At 57.4% G+C, this 17,534-nt stretch overlaps 2 protein-coding genes across 3 annotated transcripts in view; both read right to left on the reverse strand.

The window, feature by feature from the left end:
- Positions 1-452: 452 nt before the first annotated feature.
- LOC129697680 (uncharacterized) lies at positions 453-12,994 on the reverse strand. The gene is made up of 5 exons (XM_055636389.1): positions 12,860-12,994; positions 6,430-6,516; positions 5,672-5,997; positions 4,736-5,051; positions 453-3,845 (listed from the first exon to the last, which is right to left on the reverse strand). Exons 1-5 carry the CDS (start codon positions 12,992-12,994, stop codon positions 3,459-3,461), a joined length of 1,251 nt encoding a protein of 416 aa, XP_055492364.1. The 3' UTR covers positions 453-3,458.
- A 2,213-nt stretch (positions 12,995-15,207) lies between these two features.
- ttbk1b (tau tubulin kinase 1b) overlaps positions 15,208-17,534 on the reverse strand; it is a 29,822-nt gene continuing 27,495 nt past the window's right edge. For both annotated transcript variants that reach the window (XM_055636211.1, XM_055636210.1), the window contains exon 15: positions 15,208-15,529. In XM_055636211.1, coding sequence (XP_055492186.1) covers positions 15,254-15,529 — 276 coding nt within the window. In that variant the 3' untranslated portion in view covers positions 15,208-15,253. The remainder of the gene's footprint in view (positions 15,530-17,534) is intronic.

Genomic DNA, 17,534 nt, shown 5'->3' on the forward strand with positions numbered 1-17,534 from the left:
GTCATCCGCAAACTTGCTAGTGTTGCTCCTAATTCCCTCTTCCAAATCATTAATATACTCCACTCGCCACTGCCTGAAAAATTAAAGCATCTCGGGAGAAAATGGATGGGTGACCTTTGGGTCGGGACCCTTCTTCAGGCTGCAGAAGGGTCCCAACGCGAAACGTAAGCCATCCATGATCTCCAGAGATGCTGCCTGACCCGTTGAATTACTCCAGCACTTTGTGTCTGTCAATGGGCCTTTATGGCCAACTTAAGACTGATATATTTAACAATTCTGAAAGTTGGTAGGTAGAAGATAGCCGGAGAGGTGGCAACTCTTACGTACTGACTTGGTGTAATCTACTATTTTACACACTTGTACTTAAGTGCAATTGTGTGTGTGTAGTAACATTATTCTGACCCTCACGCAAAAAGAATGTCACTGTAGCCAGGTACATGTAGCAATAAAGTACAATCGAACCATTATATTTATTGTATGTGTTCCACCCGTACTTTAGTTTAGTTCAGAGATACAGTGTTGAAACAGGTCCTTCGGTCCACCAAGTCAACGTCGACCTGTGATCCCCGCACACGAACACTATCCCACACACACCAGGGACAATGTACATTTTACCGAAGCCAATTAACCCACAAAACTGTACGTCTTCGAAGTGTGGGAGAAGACCGCATCACCCGGAGAAAACTCACGGTCACGGGGAGAACGTACAAACTCTGCACAGACAGCACTCGTAGTCAGGATTGAATCCGGGTATTGGCGCTGTAAGGCAGCAACTCTACTGCTGCGCCATCGTGACCGCCCTTAATGCCCCAGAATGAATCATTTCACACGAGCTGATATTAAACTGCATCGGCCAGCACTCATTGGACAGGTACACGGATAGGAAAGGTTTAGAGGGATATGGGCCAAACACGGGCAGGTGGGATCTGCTCCCTGCCAACGGCCGAGAGACATTGCTGCTGTGGTGAAAATGGTACAATACTCAGTTAGGCAGTTAGTCCGATGGCACATTCACGGAGGCCCTTCAGCCCATCACAATCATGCTTACCGTCAAGCCACCTGGTCCATAGCCTTCACTACCTCGGCAATTCAAGTGCTCATCTGCGTACTTCCCACCTATTGAGAGCAGGTTATCGACTTCAGGGGGCGTGGTGGAGTATATGCCCTAGTTTGTATCAACGGTGCCGAAGTGGAGATGGGCGAGAGCTTCGAGTTCCTCGATGAAAACATCACCAACAGTTTGGGCTGATGCCACAACCAAGAAAGCACACCCACACATCTACAGTCAGGAAGTCAGGAAGCAGCTTTATACAACTTTGGTTAGGCAGCATTTGGAGTATTGTGTGCAGTTCTGGTCACCCTATAACAGGGGGGGGGGGTGTGGAGGTTTTGGAAAGGGTGCAGAGGAGATTTACCAGAATGGTGCCTGGATTAGAGGGTTTCAGCTACGGGGCGAGGTTGGCAAAACTTGGATCATTCTCTGGAGCATCAGAGGTTGAGGGGAGACCTGATAGAGGATTATAAAGTTATGAGATGCATAGATAGTGTAGACAGACCCTTTTGTCCCAGGATAGAAATGTTAAAGTGTGCATAGCTTTAAGGTGAGAGTGGCAAAGTTTAGAGGAGATGTTCGGCCCGTTCTGCATGTCTCCAGCAACTCTTCTCCACATCTACAGATGCACTGTAGAAAGCTTCCCAGCTTGGTTTGGGAACATCTCTGCCCAAGTCCGCAAGAAATTGCAGAGAATTGTACAGATCCACCACCGATTTTCCGGAACCCTCGATTCCAGAGCCTTTTTATGGTTCATCCATTTTGCCGGGCCAACAGAGGTCATGGCATCCGAGAGTCCAGCGGTACTGGAACGGGTCACCGAGGGGCCGAGATACCGGCCTGCGGAGTTCCAGAGTCCCGGACACAGGGAACAAATTCAACCCCCCCGATCGGCCTCAGCAGTCGGCTATGGGAACGGATCTGCTGGCTCTGGCTGGGCCGATGTTCCAGAGCCCCGGCTGCGGGGGGGGGGGGGGAGGGGAAATTCGAAGTCCCAATGAGGTTGAGATAGGCCGCCTCACCCTGGCCTAGGCTGCACATTTTCAGGGGGACTTCTGGGAAGATTTCTGGTGCACTCTCGTCATTGTGTCCAGATTAGAGGAGGTGATGGACCACCAGTTGCCGGAAAATCGGTGTTAGACCTGTGGTTGTAGCCCAGTCCATCACACAGACCAGACCTCCCACCATTCAATGACTCCATCTACACTTCACGCTGCTTCAGAAAAGCAGCCAACACTATCAAAGACTTGTCCCACCCCGGTCATTCCTTCTTCTCCTCCCTCCCATCCAGCAGAAGGTACAGAAGCGTTAAAGCGTGCACCACCAGACTCGGGAACACTTTCTTGCCCTCTGTTATCGGAGTACTGAACGGTCCTCCCATAAACCAGGGTGGAATCACGATCTTCCAATGCACCACGTGGCAGCTCTTGCAGTTTTTTTTACCTGTACTCTCTCTGTAGCTGTAAGACTGCATTCTGCACTCTGTTTGTTTTCTCTTTTTAGTACCTCCTGTTGTACTCGTGCACGCAAAGCAGAGTCTCCCATTTTATAGCGGTGAGCGTGACAAAGCTGGGTCGATACAGGAATGGGGGGGGGGGGGGAAGAGTAGGGGTGCAGTGGGTCGCCGGTACTCCCCATCCCACACTGATGTGAGGTCAGTTCGGTGTTCACTCTCCGCACCAGCCATCTTCTCTCCCACCGGGACGGGGGTGGGAGGGGTAGGGTTCCTGCTTGGGCCTCAGCTACCAAGGACGGACTCCTCGCCCCATGCCACCTCCTTCCTGGTCTGCTGCTGCTGCTGATCATGGGTCAGCCCCTGACCCCAGGACCACCTTTGACCCTGACCCTAGGGTCACCAGACAGACCCTTGACCCTGGGACACCAGGCCTAGCATGGGCCTTGACCTTGAAAATTAACTTACAAACAAGCACGTCTTTGGGATGAAGGTGGAAACCGGAGCACCAGGAGGAAACCCACGCAGGTCATGGGGAGAACGTACAAACTCCATACAGACAGCACCCATAGTCAGGATGGAACCCGGGTCTCTGGTGCTGCGAGGCAGCCAGCGGCACTACCCGCTGCGCCACTGTGTCACCCTGTCCCCAGCATCATTGATTGTAAAGCAATGCAGAGACCAATGACCCTGCCCAGACCCCTAGACCCAGGGTCACTGGCCCTGATCCTTGCCCTCCCTTCCCTGGACACGGGTTGAGATTTGACCCTCGACCTTCCCACCCTGGTCCTGTCACTGCCACTAGCCACCCCTGTTTCTGGTCTTGGGTTCAGCTGCTACCCCATGGTGGGGTGTCTGCCCCTTCTCCCCCCCCCCCCCACACACTGACCGGCTGCGGTGTATTCAGACAGGAAGCCAGGGCTGAGCGTGGCGAGAAGCAAGCAGCCAGGTGGTTTAATTGCTGATCGGTACCGGGGAGGGGGTGGGGTTGTTGTCTGTCAGCTGCTCCTGGCACGAGGTGGGGAGGGGGGTGGGATGACTCGGCCGGAGCCCGGCACGGTGCGGGAATCGAAGGCATGCCACCCGCCACGCCCAGGGCCTGTGCCATGCAGCACCGCGGTACACGAGTCTGTAGTCCGTGCCCGTAACGGCGCTCCGTGGAAGTAGCCAGTCACTGTGTCCGTGTTTGGCACTCCGTGACCGGTCTCCGTGTCCGTGTGCGGTCTCCGTGTGTCCGTGTGCGGTCTCCGTGTCCGTGACCGGTCTCCGTGTGTCCGTGACCGGTCTCCGTGATGTCCTCAGGGGGTGAAAAGCCGGCGCTCTGTCCCAGTCAATGCCGAGCTGTGAACACACGAGGGAGGGATGGGAGGGAGGGTAGGAGGGAGGGGGGGGGGGGGGGGGGGACAGTGAGACAGGACCTGGGACACCTCTCTCAACATGCGACCCATCTCAGACACAGGCCCTTCAGCCCACATTCCCCATGCTGCCCCCGCCTAAATCCCCGTGCTCCCCCCACCCCACTCCAATACTCCCAGTCCCCACAACAACCCCACTATCTGCTTCAACTCCCTACCCACATCACGGTGAACCACCATCCCATCACCTGACCACACACCCCCCTCTCCCCCTGCCCTCACCTCCCCAACCCTGTGGCCCCTCTCCCTCACACCCCATCCCCCTCTCCCCCACCGCATCCCTCTCTCCCATCCCATCCCCCACTCCCCCCCCATCACTCCTCCCCTACCCCATCCCCTCTCCCACCCCATCCCTCACTCCCCCACCCATCCCCCTCCCCCTCCCCCCCCCCCCCACCCCCCACCCCATCCCCCCCCCACCCCATCCCCCTCCCCCCTACCCCTCCCCCCTACCCCATCCCTCTCTCCCACCCCATCCCCTCCCCCCCACCCACCTCCCTCACTCCCACCCCATCCCCCTCCCCCCCCAATCCCTCTCTCCCACCCCATCCCCCTCCCCCCCACCCCATCCCTCACTCCCACCCCATCCCCCTTCCCCCCCCCACACCCCACCCCATCCCCCTCCCCCACCCCTCACTCCCACCCCATCCCCCATCCCTCACCCCACCCCCCCCTCCCCATCACCCACCCCATCCCCCATCCCTCTCTCCCACCCCATCCCCCTCCCCTCCCCCCCCCATCCCCCACCCCCCACCCCTCCCCCTCTCCCCCACTCCCCCCCCCCGGTGCCCGTCTCCCCAGGCTGTTGGTGAGTACCTGGTGTTGCGCTGCCGTGCAGGTGGTGCGGGTAGGTGTGCGCGGGCCCTGCCGGTGGGTGGGGGGCTGAGCTGTGCGGGGGTCCCGGCCAGGGTGGGGTGCTGCCTCCTGCGCTCCACCAGCCGCCGTGCCCGGCAGGGTGATGGGCTGTCCGTCCGCGACTGGGCCCGCAGTCGGCCCGAGGCACTGGCGCTCCGTCCGGGGGGGCCCCGGGGACCCCGCCAGGCCGCACCACCCTCGCTGGGGGCTCGGGCCCGACGGGGGGGGCACCGGCCTCACCCCCACATCCCTGGGAGGGCTGAGGGGCAGCACAGACCTGGGGGGGGAGAGATAGTGTCAGGGGGGGTCACCAGGCCTAGCATGAACCTCCCGCTGTCTACATCCACGACACCCACCCCCCCCCCCCCCCCAACCGGTCCCCACACCTGTGCCGTCCACTCTCACACCTTCCACCCTGTGCGTTCCTGTGCAGCCACGCTTCCTCCCCATTTCCCCCACCGTGGCACTGCCCTGCTCTCACCCAAAACTGCCCCCTTGCTCCCTCACCTGTACATGTGATGCCCCTTCCCCTTACCCCTCATTGTCCCCCTCCCACCTGTACCTGTGTCACCCTCTCACTCTGCCCAGTTCCGCCTTCCCCAACTGTGCCAGGCAAGGGAACCAAGAGGACCCTCGGACTATCTTTGATCGGACTTTGCTGGCTTTACCTTGCACTAAACATTATTCTCTTACCGTGTATCTGTACACAGTATGATTCGATCGAATGGTTCGATTGTAATCAGGTATTGTCTTTCTGCTGACTGGTTAGCACGCAACAAAAGCTTTTCACCGTCTCGGTACACGTGACAATAAGCTAAACTAAAGCCAACTCACCCTGCCCAATGCCTCCCCCCGTACCGTCCCCTCCCCTGCCCAATGGCCCCCCCCTCTCCCTACCTGTGTGCCATGGGTGCTGCTCGGCCCAACGCCAGGCTCCTATCCCGGGAGTCTCGACGTGCGCTGGCAGGGCTGATGGGCCGCGGGATCCTGCTGTGCGTGCGTCCGGCGGCAGCCCCCGTGCGGAGCGAGGGGTCGGAGACACTGTCCTCCTCAGAGGCAAGGCGGTGCCGGGGGCGGGGGGGCCGGGGGTGGTGGTGGGGAGGGGCCGAGTGGTCGGAGCCCGTGTCGTCCTCGCTCTGCAGGACGGGGATGCGGCTGGGTCGGGGGGTTAGGGGGGCGAGGGAGGGCAGGGGTGGCGGGCGGGGAGGCGGCCCCCTCCCCCGCTGGTCATCACGTTGAGGTGCGAGCGTTCGGCGATGTGGGGGAAGGTGCGCTCCACCCCGGGTGAAGGGGCAGGAGGGGGGGCGGACCCTCAGACCTCAGCACTGAGGACATGGTGCCGGGCTCGGACACGTCCGGCTGGCTGCCCAGCGGCTGTGGCCGCTCCCCCTGGGGGGTGATGGCGGCCAGCGTGCCCTGCTCACCCTCCGCCGGCCCCGGGGAACGCTGGGCCTCCCCCGGCGACAGCAGCACCAGCGTGCGGGATCCCTCCTCTGGCTCGGCCCCCCGCCCCACCCCCCCCCCCTCCGCACCCCCTCTGCCAGCAGTGTGGACGGTGCTGCCTCCTGGCTGGAGCTGCTGCTGCTGCTGCCACTGCCCTCGCTCACCGCCCCCTCCCCCTCCTCCACATCCTCCTCCTCTTCCTCACCCCCCACCAGCTGGCAGACCGCTGGGGTCACCCACAGCTGGGGCGGGCAGGGGGCACACACCGGGGGCAGATCCACCATCACCGCCAGTAACACCTGCAAACAGAGAGAGCGCGTTAGTGGACAGAGTTCCCCTCACCCCCAACTCCCACATCCCACCCGCGGACATGACCCAGACCCCCAACCCCAAACTCTCGCCAGCCCACAGTGATGGAGGTAGGGTGTGGGACGGGGATTAGGTCTGAATAGGGATGGGGAAAGTAGAAAGGCAGGAAAAAGGGTGGAGAGCAATGTGGGGTGAGGGGTGAGGGGAGGAAGGAGGAGAGATGAGGGGAGGACAAGGGGCGGGAGGAGTGGAGGGATTGTGAGGAAGAGGGAGGAGATGCCTGGCCACTGGAGCACGGTGGGAGGAAGGGGGGGAATCTGCTGCAGAGGCGATTCTGGGGACCTGGAGAGGGGTCCCTGAGGAAGGGAGACGCTCAGGAAGGGGGCATCCCTGGGGGTCACTGTTGATAGCAGAGGAGGTGGTCCCTGATCCATCCCTGACGTGATCACACGAGAGGGAGACATTCTCTGCCAGTTGTACCAGTGTGCGGGTTGACAGTGTGTACAGGGTGATAGAACGCTGTGGTCTGGATCGCATGGAGACACCGTTTTCGCTGTATCACACAGACCAGACTGCCCTCCCATCAACTCCATCGAAGCTTTCTGCTGCCTCGGGATAGCAGCCAACATGACCGTGGCAACATTCAGGAAACATTTGGACAGGTTTAGAGGGATATGGGCCAAACGCAGACATGTGGGACTAGTGTAGATGGGACATGTTGGTCGGTGTGGGCAAGTTGGACTGAAGGGCCTGTTACCACGCTGTATCACTCTACGACTTGTCGTTCCTTCTTCTCCCCGCTCCCGTCCAGCAGAAGGTGCAGAAGCTTGAAAGCGCGCACCACCAGACTCAGGAACAGCTTCTTCCCCTCTGTTATCAGGCTTCTGAACGGTCCTTCCATAAGCTAGGGTACTGTCAGATTCACCTCTACCCCATTGTGGACATTGGACTTTGTCTCTGGAACTGGTGCGCTACAATGCTGAGAACTTTATTCTACACTCTGTATCTTTCCCTTCGCTTTAGACTTTAGAGAAACAGTGCGGAACAGTACGGAAACAGGCCCTTCGGTCCACTGAGTCCACACCGACCAGCACACTAACACTATTCTACACGCTGAGGATAATTTTACAACTTACCAAAGCTAATTAACTTACAATCCTGTACGTCTTTGGAGTGTGGGAGGAAACCGGAGTACCCGGAGAAACCCCACTGAAGAAGGGTTTCGGCCCTGAAACATTGCCTATTTCCTTCGCTCCATAGATGCTGCCGCACCTGCTGATTTTCTCCAGCATTTTTGTCTATCCCATCGGGTCATGGGGAGAATGTAGAAACTCCATACAGACTAGCACCCGTAGTCAGGACCAAACCCGGGTCTCTGGCGCTGTGAGGCAGCAACTCTACCGTTGCACCACCGTGGATTGCTCTACCTATTGTACTTGAGTTTGGCTTGATTGGATTTATGTCTAATATTACCTGATCGGATAACACGCAAAACAGAGCGTTTCACTCGACTTCAGTACACGTGACAATAGAAATCAATAAACCAATACCTAGTCAGGGGAGAAACTGTGAGTAGGCACAAAATGCTGGAGTAACTCAACGGGACAGGCAGCATCTCTGGAGAGAAGGAATGGTGACATTTGGGGTCGAGACCCTTCTTCAGAATGAGAGTCAGAGGAGAGGGAGTCTAGAGATATGGAAGGGGGAGGTGTAAAAAAAACCAGATCAAAGCAGACGATGATAAGGAAATGTAGAATGGATCATTGTTAGCTGAGGGGAAGGTGACAAGGAGGCATACTCAGTAATATTAATCAGGAGGACAGTGAAACTAGTCAAAGAACCAGGGAGGGACAGAGAGGCGAAAAAAAGGGTTACTTGGTTAGAGAAGTCAGTATTCATACCATTGGGGTGTAAGCTGCCCAAGCGAAATATGAGGTGCTGTTCCTCCAATTTGCGTTGGGCCTCACTCTGACAGTGGAGGAGGCCCAGGACAGAAAGGTCAGTGTGGTAATGGGAGGGGGAGTTGAAGTGTTTAGCAACCAGGAGACGAAGTGGAGGTGTTCAGCTAAACGATGGCCGAGCCTGCGCTTGGTCCTGCTGATGTATAGGAGTCAATAGACAATAGGTGCAGGAGTAGGCCATTCAAGCCAGCACCGCCTTTCAATGTGATCATGGCTGATCATCTACAATCAGTACCGCGTTCCTGCCTTCTCTCCACACCCCTTAGCTCCGCTATCCCTAAGAGCTCTATCTAACTCTCTCTTGAAAGCATCCAGCGAAACGACCTCCACCACCCTCTGAGGCAGAGAATTCCACAGACTTACAACTCTCTGCGAGAAAAAGTTTCTCCTCATCTCCGTTCTAAATGGCTTACCATTTATTCTTAAACTATGGCCCTTGGTTCTGGACTCCCCCAACAATGGGAAAATGTTTCCTGCCTCTAGTGTGTCCAAACCCTTAATAATCTTATATATTTCAATAAGATCCCCTCTCATCCTAATTTCCAGAGTAAACAAGCCCAGCCGCACCAATCTATCACATATGACAGTCCCGCCATCCCAGGAATTATCCTCATGAACCTACGCTGCACTCCCTCAATAGCAAGAATTTCCTTCCTCAAGTTTGGTCCACAACTGGAAAAGCTGATACAGTAGATAAAGTTGGAGGAGGTGCAAGTGAACCTCTGCCTCACCTGAAAGGACTGTTGCAGTCCCTGGAGTCGAGAGGGGAGGTATAGGAACAGGTGTTGCATCTCCTGTGGTTGCAGAGGAAGGTACCTGGGGAAGGGGCGGTTTGGGTGGGAAGGGATGTCGATCAGGGAGTTACGGAGGGAATAGTCTCTGCGGAAGGTGTAAAGGGGTGGAGATGGGAAGCTGTGGCTGATAGTGGGATCCCGTTGGAGGTGGCGAAAATGTCGGAGGATTATGTGCTGTATGTGACGGCTGGTGGGGTGAAAGGTGAAAGTGTGGGGCCCCTTGCAGAGATTTGTAGCATCAATAGCCACGGGTGAGATGGCAGAAGACCAAAGGGTGGCTCGTTTAGTTTAGTTTAGAGATAGTGCGGAAACAGGCCCTTCGGCCCACCCAATCCATGCCGACAAGCGATCCCCCTTACACTAGCACTATCCTACACACTTCGGATAATCGACAATTATACCAGGCCAATTAACCTACATACCTGTACGTCTTTGGAGTGTGGGAGGTCACGGGCAGAACATACAAACCCCGTACAGACAGCACCTGTAGTCAGGATCGAACCCGGGTCTCTGACGCTGTAAGGCAGCAACTTTACCGCTGCGCAACCTGCACATGCCGAGCTCTATTGAAGAAGGGCTTCAAGGAAATGCTTGGGCACTACAGACTGGTGAGCCTAACATCAGAGGTGGCTATGTTACAGGAGGGGGATTCTGACAGGCAGGATATCCCTAGATGTGGAGAGGCAAGGCTTTACGAGTGGGTAATCATACCTCACAAAGCTGAGTGTTTTTTGAAGAGGTGACCAAGAGGATTGATCGGGGCAGGGAGGTGTACGTTGTTCATAGAAACATAGAAAGTAGGTGCAGGAGAAGACCATTCGAGCCAGCACCGCCATTCACTATGATCATGGCTGAACATCTAAAATCAGTACCCCATTCCTGCTCTCTCCCCATATCCCTTGATGCCGTTAGCCCCAAGAGCTAAATCTAACTCTATCTTGAAAACATCCAGTGAACTGGCCTCTGCTGCCTCCTGTGGCAGAGAATTCCAGATTCACAATTCTCTGGGTGAAAAAGTTTTTCCTCATCTCAGTCCTAAACGGCCTATCCCTTATTCATATGAACTATAACGAGGCCTTCAACATGGTCGGAAGGTTTAGATTGCGTGGGACCCAGGGTGAAGCTAGCCACTTGGATGATAAACTAACTTCAAGCTGGGAGGCAGCGGGTGGGTGGTGGTAAAGGGGTTTGTTTCCAGACTGGAGTGCTGGTAACAAGTGGTGTGTCGCAGGGATCAGTGCTTCAAGCACTGTTCTCATCATTTATATTATTGATCTGGATGCAAATGTGTGTGGCATGGTTAGTAAGTTTGCGGATGATACTTAAATTGGTAGTGTGGTGAGCAATGAAGATTATCCAGGATTACAAGATAATTACACATTATGAAGAGTTACTCCGACACTTTGTGCCTATCTTTGGTATAAACCAGCATCCGCAGTTCCTTCCTACACATTATACAAGATCATTAACTGGGTTAATGGAGAGAGGAATGGCTGATGGGAGTTTAATTGGGTGTTGTAGTTTGTTAGGACAAATCAGGGCAGGACTTGCACTAGATGATAGGACCCTGGGAACAGGTGTCTAGGTCCTTGAAGGTGGCAACTCGGGTGGACAAGGTGGCATTTGACACACTAACCCTCATCGTTCAGGGTACTGAGTACAAGGAAACACAAAGTGCTGGAGTAACTCAGCGGGTCAGACTGCATCTCTAGAGAACATGGATTGGTGATGTTTCAGGTCGAGACGTTCCACTATCGAAAGTGGGCCCCGCCTCGAAACGTCACCCATCTATGTCCCCCAGTGATGCTACCTGACCTACTGAGTAACTCCGCCACTTTGTGTCTTTATGTTTCAAACCAGCATCTGCTGTTCCTGGTTTCTATATTGAGTGTGGGAGTTGGGATGTCATGTTGGTCAAGCCACATTTGGGGTACCATGTATAGTTCTGGTCACCCTGCTGTCATTACATTGGAAAGGGTGCAAGAATGATTCAAAAGGATCTAGAGTCTGGGTCTGGTGAGTTTGAGCTGCAAGAAAATGCTTTCTTTATCACCCTCTACAACTGTGCGGCCACCTTCAAGGACCTCGTGTAGCACGGTTGTGCAGCTGCCTTACAGCACCGGAGGCCCAGGTTCGATCCTGACTGTACGGAGTTTGTATGTTCTTCCTGTGACCACGTGCTCCAGTTTCCTCCGGTGTCCCAAAGATGTGCAGGTTTATACATTAATTGGCTTCTGTAAATTGTCCCTAATGAATAGGGTGATGGTTATTCAGAGTGGACGGTGCGTTGAAGGGCCTGTTTCCATGCTGTACGTCTAAAGGAGGTAGCTGTTCCCCGAGGTCTGTCTGTTCTACAGCACTGAGTTGGGCCGAACGAAGGGCCTTCTGTGCCGTACAGCAGAATTAGGAAGGACGACATTGCGCAGAGACTGCACTCTCCCCTTCCTGATCCTCCTCCCCGCTCCAGTCAACAGCCCATTCCTCGTTGTCGCAGAGGCGGTGAGGGTGAACATCCCCCCCGCCCCACTGCCCTCCCTCTGGTGAAGGGGATCCCACCGTGCTGGTGGGGAGCAAATCCCAGGTGACGGTGACCTGGTGACGGTGAAGAAAGACTAAGAGATCTCCAAGTCTGGCCCACGGTGTGACTGGGAGGGGAACCTGTGGGAGGTGGTGCTCCTTGCTCCGCACTCCCTGATTGGGGAACCAGTGGGTGGTGGTGCTCCCAGGCCATGTGGGGAACCAGTGGGTGGTGGTGCTCCCTGTCCATGTGGGGAACCAGTGGGTGGTGGTGCTCCTTGCTCCGCACTCCCTGATTGGGGAACCAGTGGGTGGTGGTGCTCCTTGCTCCGCACTCCCTGATTGGGGAACCAGTGGGTGGTGGTACTCCCTGTCCGTGTGGGGAACCAGTGGGTGGTGGCGCTCCCTGTCCCTGCTGTCCATGGGGAATCTCTGAGTGGTGGTGCTCCCTGTGCATGTGGGGAACCTATGGGTGATGGTGCTCCCTGTCCATGTGGGGAACCTGTGGGTGGTGGTGCTCCCTGTCCGTGTGGGGAACCTGTGGGTGGTGGTGGTGCTCCCTGCCCCCCGCTGTCCGTGTGGGTCCACTCTGACCTGCTGCAGTCATCATTGGCTGTGGGGAGCTGCTAGTGAACGGTGACCCCGCGTGTTGATAGTGGTGAGCTGGTGACGGTAACTCCAAAAAGGTGGGGTGGGGAGTTTAAAGTTCCGTCTACACTGTCCCATCACACACTCCCGGGGGTGGGGGGTGGGTAGACACAGTGAAGCTGCCCCCACACTGCCCCATGGCCTAGTCCCAGGGTGGGACACAGTGATGCTCCCTCCACACCGCCCCATGGCCTGGTCCCAGGGTCAGACACAGTGACGCTGCCTCTTCACCGTGCATTACACCACCAGGTAGAGTCGGCCCAGTGAGAGAGGACTCCTGGTGCAGCCGCTCTTTGCTGGAAAGGGAGCCTGCGGGAGGAGCTGCGCGGGTGTGCAATGCCGCCCGCTGTGGGCAGTGAGTGCCCTGGCTGGGTGGCAGGCGTGCCAGGGCCTCAGGCTGCTCCTGAGGGTACAGGGCAGGTGGGCCGGGCAGTCTCCCGGGAACGCAGGTCCCGGGGGCGACGCTGTGTGAGGAAGATGCGGACACTGTAAGAATGAATTTGTGCCTTTGCTGCCCTGCTGTGTGGAGTGAGGGGGCTGCTGGTCATCCCGCCCCTCCCCCTGCCCTGCTCTGCCACCCCTGCCCTTGCTTGGTGCCCTGTGCCCAGCAGTCTGAGTGAGGAGCTGGCAGGGCCAGTAAACCGCTGCCCAGAGATGAGCGTTCACAAAAGACACAGATGAGACTAAGAAGAGTCGGAGGCAACTGCAGAGGAGTCTAATCGCCAAGCTTTAATGACATCTGGGAAATATACAGCTGCAGTCGCAGATGTTTACACTCCAGACAAGGGCAAAAGGCACAAATTCAAGTTTAGAGTTTCCGTCTCTGAGTCCTCGCGCCACTGTGATAAAGCCGCGGCTTACAAATGTACATCTCGGCCATTATTTACAGCAGGTCCATGCGGGAGGGAGCTTCCCGCTCCACGCAGGGAGCACAGCCCCGGGTACATGCAAACATCCCGCCCCTTATTCACAGTCGGAAGATTCCGGATTAAAACAGCATTATACAGTGACCGCAGTCTGTGCGCTGCTCTTCCCCTTAAAAACCCAGCGCCGGGTGGGGTAGTGGGGGGGGGGGCTGGTCTAACATCCCGGGCCAGGAAGTAGGTAGAGGGGTGGGAGCAATCCCTGCAGTGCGGTGCCCCTCACAGAACCCCCCCCCTCCCCCCCACCCTGTCAGCCTGGGTCTGCTCAGGGCAGAAGGTGGGGCAAAGGGGGTGGGGGCTAATGGGAGGGTGTGAATGCCCCCTGGGGAGGAGGAGTGGCTGTGGTCACCCCTGGGTGAGGGCAGAAGGCGGTGGGTGGGTGGGTGGGTGAGTGGGGAGGGGGTGTGGGGGAAGAGGGCGTCCCTGGCTACAACGAAGCCCCCTCCCAAACCAGGAACTCGGGAAGGGAACACCACCACCCACAGGTTCCCCGCACGGGCTGCGAGCATCGCCACCCACAGGTTCCCTGCACGGACACCAGGTCTGATCCTAAGACACCAACCCCCCACCCCCCTCCCATTCCCATGAACCCCAACTGCCCTCACCCACAACTGCCTCCTCTGACCCCGCCTGCCCTCCCCCGACAGACCTCGACTGCCCACCCCACTTTTCACAGACCTCCCCCTTCCCCGACAGTCGCCCCTGACTATAACTGACTCTGACTGTGGGCCCGCACTACACCTCCCCCGGGCAGGGGTCGGGCTCACCACTCCCCAGTGTGCTTGGACCCTGTCCCCCCCTCCCCACAGTGTACAGACCAGGGGCAGAATGTGCTGGAGTCTAACCCCCTCCCCCTCCCGCAACCCTCTCTCCCCCTCTGTGGGCCACCCAGGAGTAGGGGAGAGGTGGAGAGCGGGAAGAGCCACTCCGCGGAAGAGTGGGCTCGGTGGGCACGGTGCCGGGATCTGGGTTCAGGGTCGCGATGGGCCCGGTGCCAGGGTGAGGGGTCACTGCCTGGTTGAGCAGCGATGGGTCCCGGTGTGCCTGGAACCGGGGTGAGAGTTCACGATGAGCACTGCCCGGGTGAGGGGTCCCAGTGGGCACTGGCATGGTGAGGGGTGAGGGGTCACGATGGGCACTGCCCAGGTGACGGGTGAGGGGGTCACGATGGGCACTGCCCAAGTGAGGTGTCACAGAGGGCACTGCCCGTGTGAGAGGTTGCGGTGAGCGTTGCTTGGATGAGGGAGGAGGGGCACAGTGGGCACTGCCCAAGTGAGGGGTCCCGGAGTGCCCAGAGCTAGGGTGAGGGGTGGCGGTGGGCACTACCACAGTGAGGGGTGAGAGGTTACAATGGGCACTGCCCAAGTGAGGGGTCCCGGAGTGTCCAGAGCTAGGGTGAGGGGTGGCGGTGGGCACTACCCTGGTGAGGGGTGAGAGGTTACGATGGGCACTGCCACAGTGAGGGGTTGCAGAGTGCCCTTTGCCTACACCCAGTACAAGCTGCCCGTGTGTTGCCCAAGCCTGGGGCTGCCCTGCTGGTGTGAACATGCAGACAGCGGGGCGGGTTGGACTGGGTCCCGCGGGTATGTGCCCCCTGCCCCCCATCCTCCTGCCAGGCCAACACTTGGACAGGAAGTATGACCAGCCTGAGTGTGGGCTGGACCGGTAGTAGCAGGTCTGTGCCACCTAATGTGCCCCCTCCTGCCGGGTCAACTCTTGGATAGGAAGTGTGCCCAGCCTGAGTGTGTGTGCCAGGTCAGTGCAGGCAGGTACGTGCCCCCTTGGATAGGAATTGTGCCCAGAGTGAGTGTGGGCCAGGCCGGTACCGGTAGGGACGTGGGTGACCCTTGTCCTCTGCCCCCCCCCCCCCCCTCTCCCGCCGGGTCAACTCTTGGACAGGAAGCGTGCCCAGACCTGTTGCAGCTGGGTTCGGGAGATGCGCAGCACAGAGGGCATGAGGCGGTGGTTGCCGGCAATGAGGGGCAGGTGCCGGCGGCTAGGGAGCTGGCGGGCAGGGCTGCTCTCGGCCGAGCGGCTGCGCTGCAGGAAGGCGGTGCTGGCATGGGGGTAGTGCTCCGTCTCCAGGGAGGAGGAGGAGAAGACGGAGGAGGCCAGTCTGCGCAGCGGGCTGTACCGCGGGCTGTAGGGCTCCTGGTCAAACTGCAAAACAAACAGGGCCCAGGGCCAGAGTCAGAGTCGGCTCATGCCATGGCGTGCCTGCAACGCCAAACTCACACCACACCCGGTCCCAACATGCACCGAGCCGTGGGACATGATTCTCTCTGATAGGATAATGGGCTAATTAGGGACAATCGGCAGGCATGGCTTTGTATGTCTCTTACTAACCTGATCAAGTCTTTTGAGGTGGTGTTCGATGAGGGCAGGGCGGATAATGTTAGTTTGGCACATATGTTCTATGTTCTAAGACAGTCAAAATATACAACGGGATATTGATCAGTTATATGTACGGACAGACAAATAGCAGATGGTGTTTCACAAGCTTTTGCACTTCGGGAAGTAAAAACATAAGGGGAAAGAATACGATTAATGACTTGACTCTGAACAGCATTGGTTGACTGACTGAAAGATACAGCATGGAAACAGGCCCATGGACCAACCGAGTCCACACCAACCATCGATCACCCGTTCAACTGAGTCTACCTTATTCCACTTTCTCATCCACTCCCGACACACTAGGGGCCGATTAACCTGCGAACCTTCATGTCTTTGGGATGTGGGAGGAAACCCGGAGCACCTGGAGGAAACCCATGTGGTCGTAAGGGAGAACGTGCAGACTCCGCACAGACAGCAGGCAAGGTCAGGATTGAACCCGGGTCTCCGGCTCTGTGGTACTGTGCTGTCCTTACAGAGGGACTAAGTCCAAGTTCCATAGCTCCCTGAAGGTTGATAGAGAGATAATGGTGGCGGACAGTAGGCTTGCCTTCATGGTTCAAGAGTCAGGAAGCCATGTGGCAGCATTATCACATTTTTAGTCAGGCCTCATTTGGAGCATTGTGTGTAGTTCTGGACAAACCTGGCTTGTTTCTCCGGAGCTTTGGAGTCAAAGGGAGATCTGATAGAAGTATATAAAATTATGAGAGACAAAGAAAGAGTAAACGGTCAGAACCTTTAACCCCAGGGTGGAAAAGTCAAAGACTAGAGGGCGTAGTTATAAGCTGAGAGGGGCAAAGTTTAAAGGTGACGACGTGTGGGAAAAGAATGTTTACAGAGGGGATGGTGAGTGTCTGGAACACGCTGCCGGGGTGATGGTGGAGGCAGGTAAGATATTGCCATTTAACAGGCTATTAGATATGTCACGGAGGGCAGCGAAATGGGTCTGGTGCAAGTAGAGATTGGTGTTAACTTGGCACATTGCGGGCCAAAGGCCCGTTTCTGTGCTGAAAGTGCTGAAAGAAAGCCTTCAAGATCATGAGCCAAGGCACGAAGATCAAGGTAGGAGAAAATTAACGAAAGCTGGGGCAGAGAGCGCTCTACCGGGCAACAGGCAGAGGGACATGATCACACCGGGGAGAAGATTCACCAGCATGAGGACAGGGTAGGTGAAAGAGACGAGAAGGGAGAGGAGGGAATGGGGAGGCGAGGGAGGAGGGAGTGGGGAGAGGAGGGAGTGGGGGGAGAGGAGGGAGTGGGGGAGAGGAGGGAGTGGGGGGGAAGAGGGAGTGGGGGGGAAGAGGGAGGGAGGAGGGGGGGGGGAGGGGGGAGGGGGGAGGAGGGAGGGGGAGAGGGGTTAGCGGGAGCAAGTGGAAGATTCACCAGCATGAGGACACGGTAGGCGAAAGAGACGAGAAGGGGAGAGGAGGGATGGGGAGGGGAGGGAGGAGGGGGAGGGAGGAGGGGAGGAGGGAGTGGGGGGAGGAGGGGAGTGGGGGGAGGGGGGGAGGGGAAGGGAATGGGGGGGGAGGGGGAGAGGGGTTAGCGGGGGAGAAAGTGGAAGATTGAAGTGAAAGTAGGGGAAGGAGGGAGAGGGCAGAGGAGGGAGAGGGGAGAGGAGGGAGGGGGGAGGATAGGGGGGGGAGGAAGGTGGAGGAAGGAGTGAGGGGATAAGAGTGGGGAATGGAAGGAGGAGATGAGGGGGGGGGGGGGGAAAGGACCCGCTCCCAAGGCCCACTCCCCAGCCCCATCGCGCCACATCCCCCCGCCATAC

This window comes from Leucoraja erinacea, chromosome 5 (assembly GCF_028641065.1).
Source record: "Leucoraja erinacea ecotype New England chromosome 5, Leri_hhj_1, whole genome shotgun sequence".
Taxonomy (NCBI): Eukaryota; Metazoa; Chordata; class Chondrichthyes; order Rajiformes; family Rajidae; genus Leucoraja; species Leucoraja erinaceus.

Excerpts from the sequence above, each read along its gene's own strand:
- LOC129697680 (XM_055636389.1), bottom strand. The coding sequence starts at position 12,994 with ATGACCAGCAGCCCCCTCACTCCACACAGCAGGGCAGCAAAGGCACAA. Across the intron at positions 5,998-6,429 it reads CCCCAGCGGTCTGCCAGCTG|CGGGGGAGGGGGCCGCCTCC; the intron begins GTGGGGGGTGAG and ends CGTGATGACCAG. Across the intron at positions 3,846-4,735 it reads GCACGGCAGCGCAACACCAG|CTCGGCATTGACTGGGACAG; the intron begins GTACTCACCAAC and ends GTGTGTTCACAG.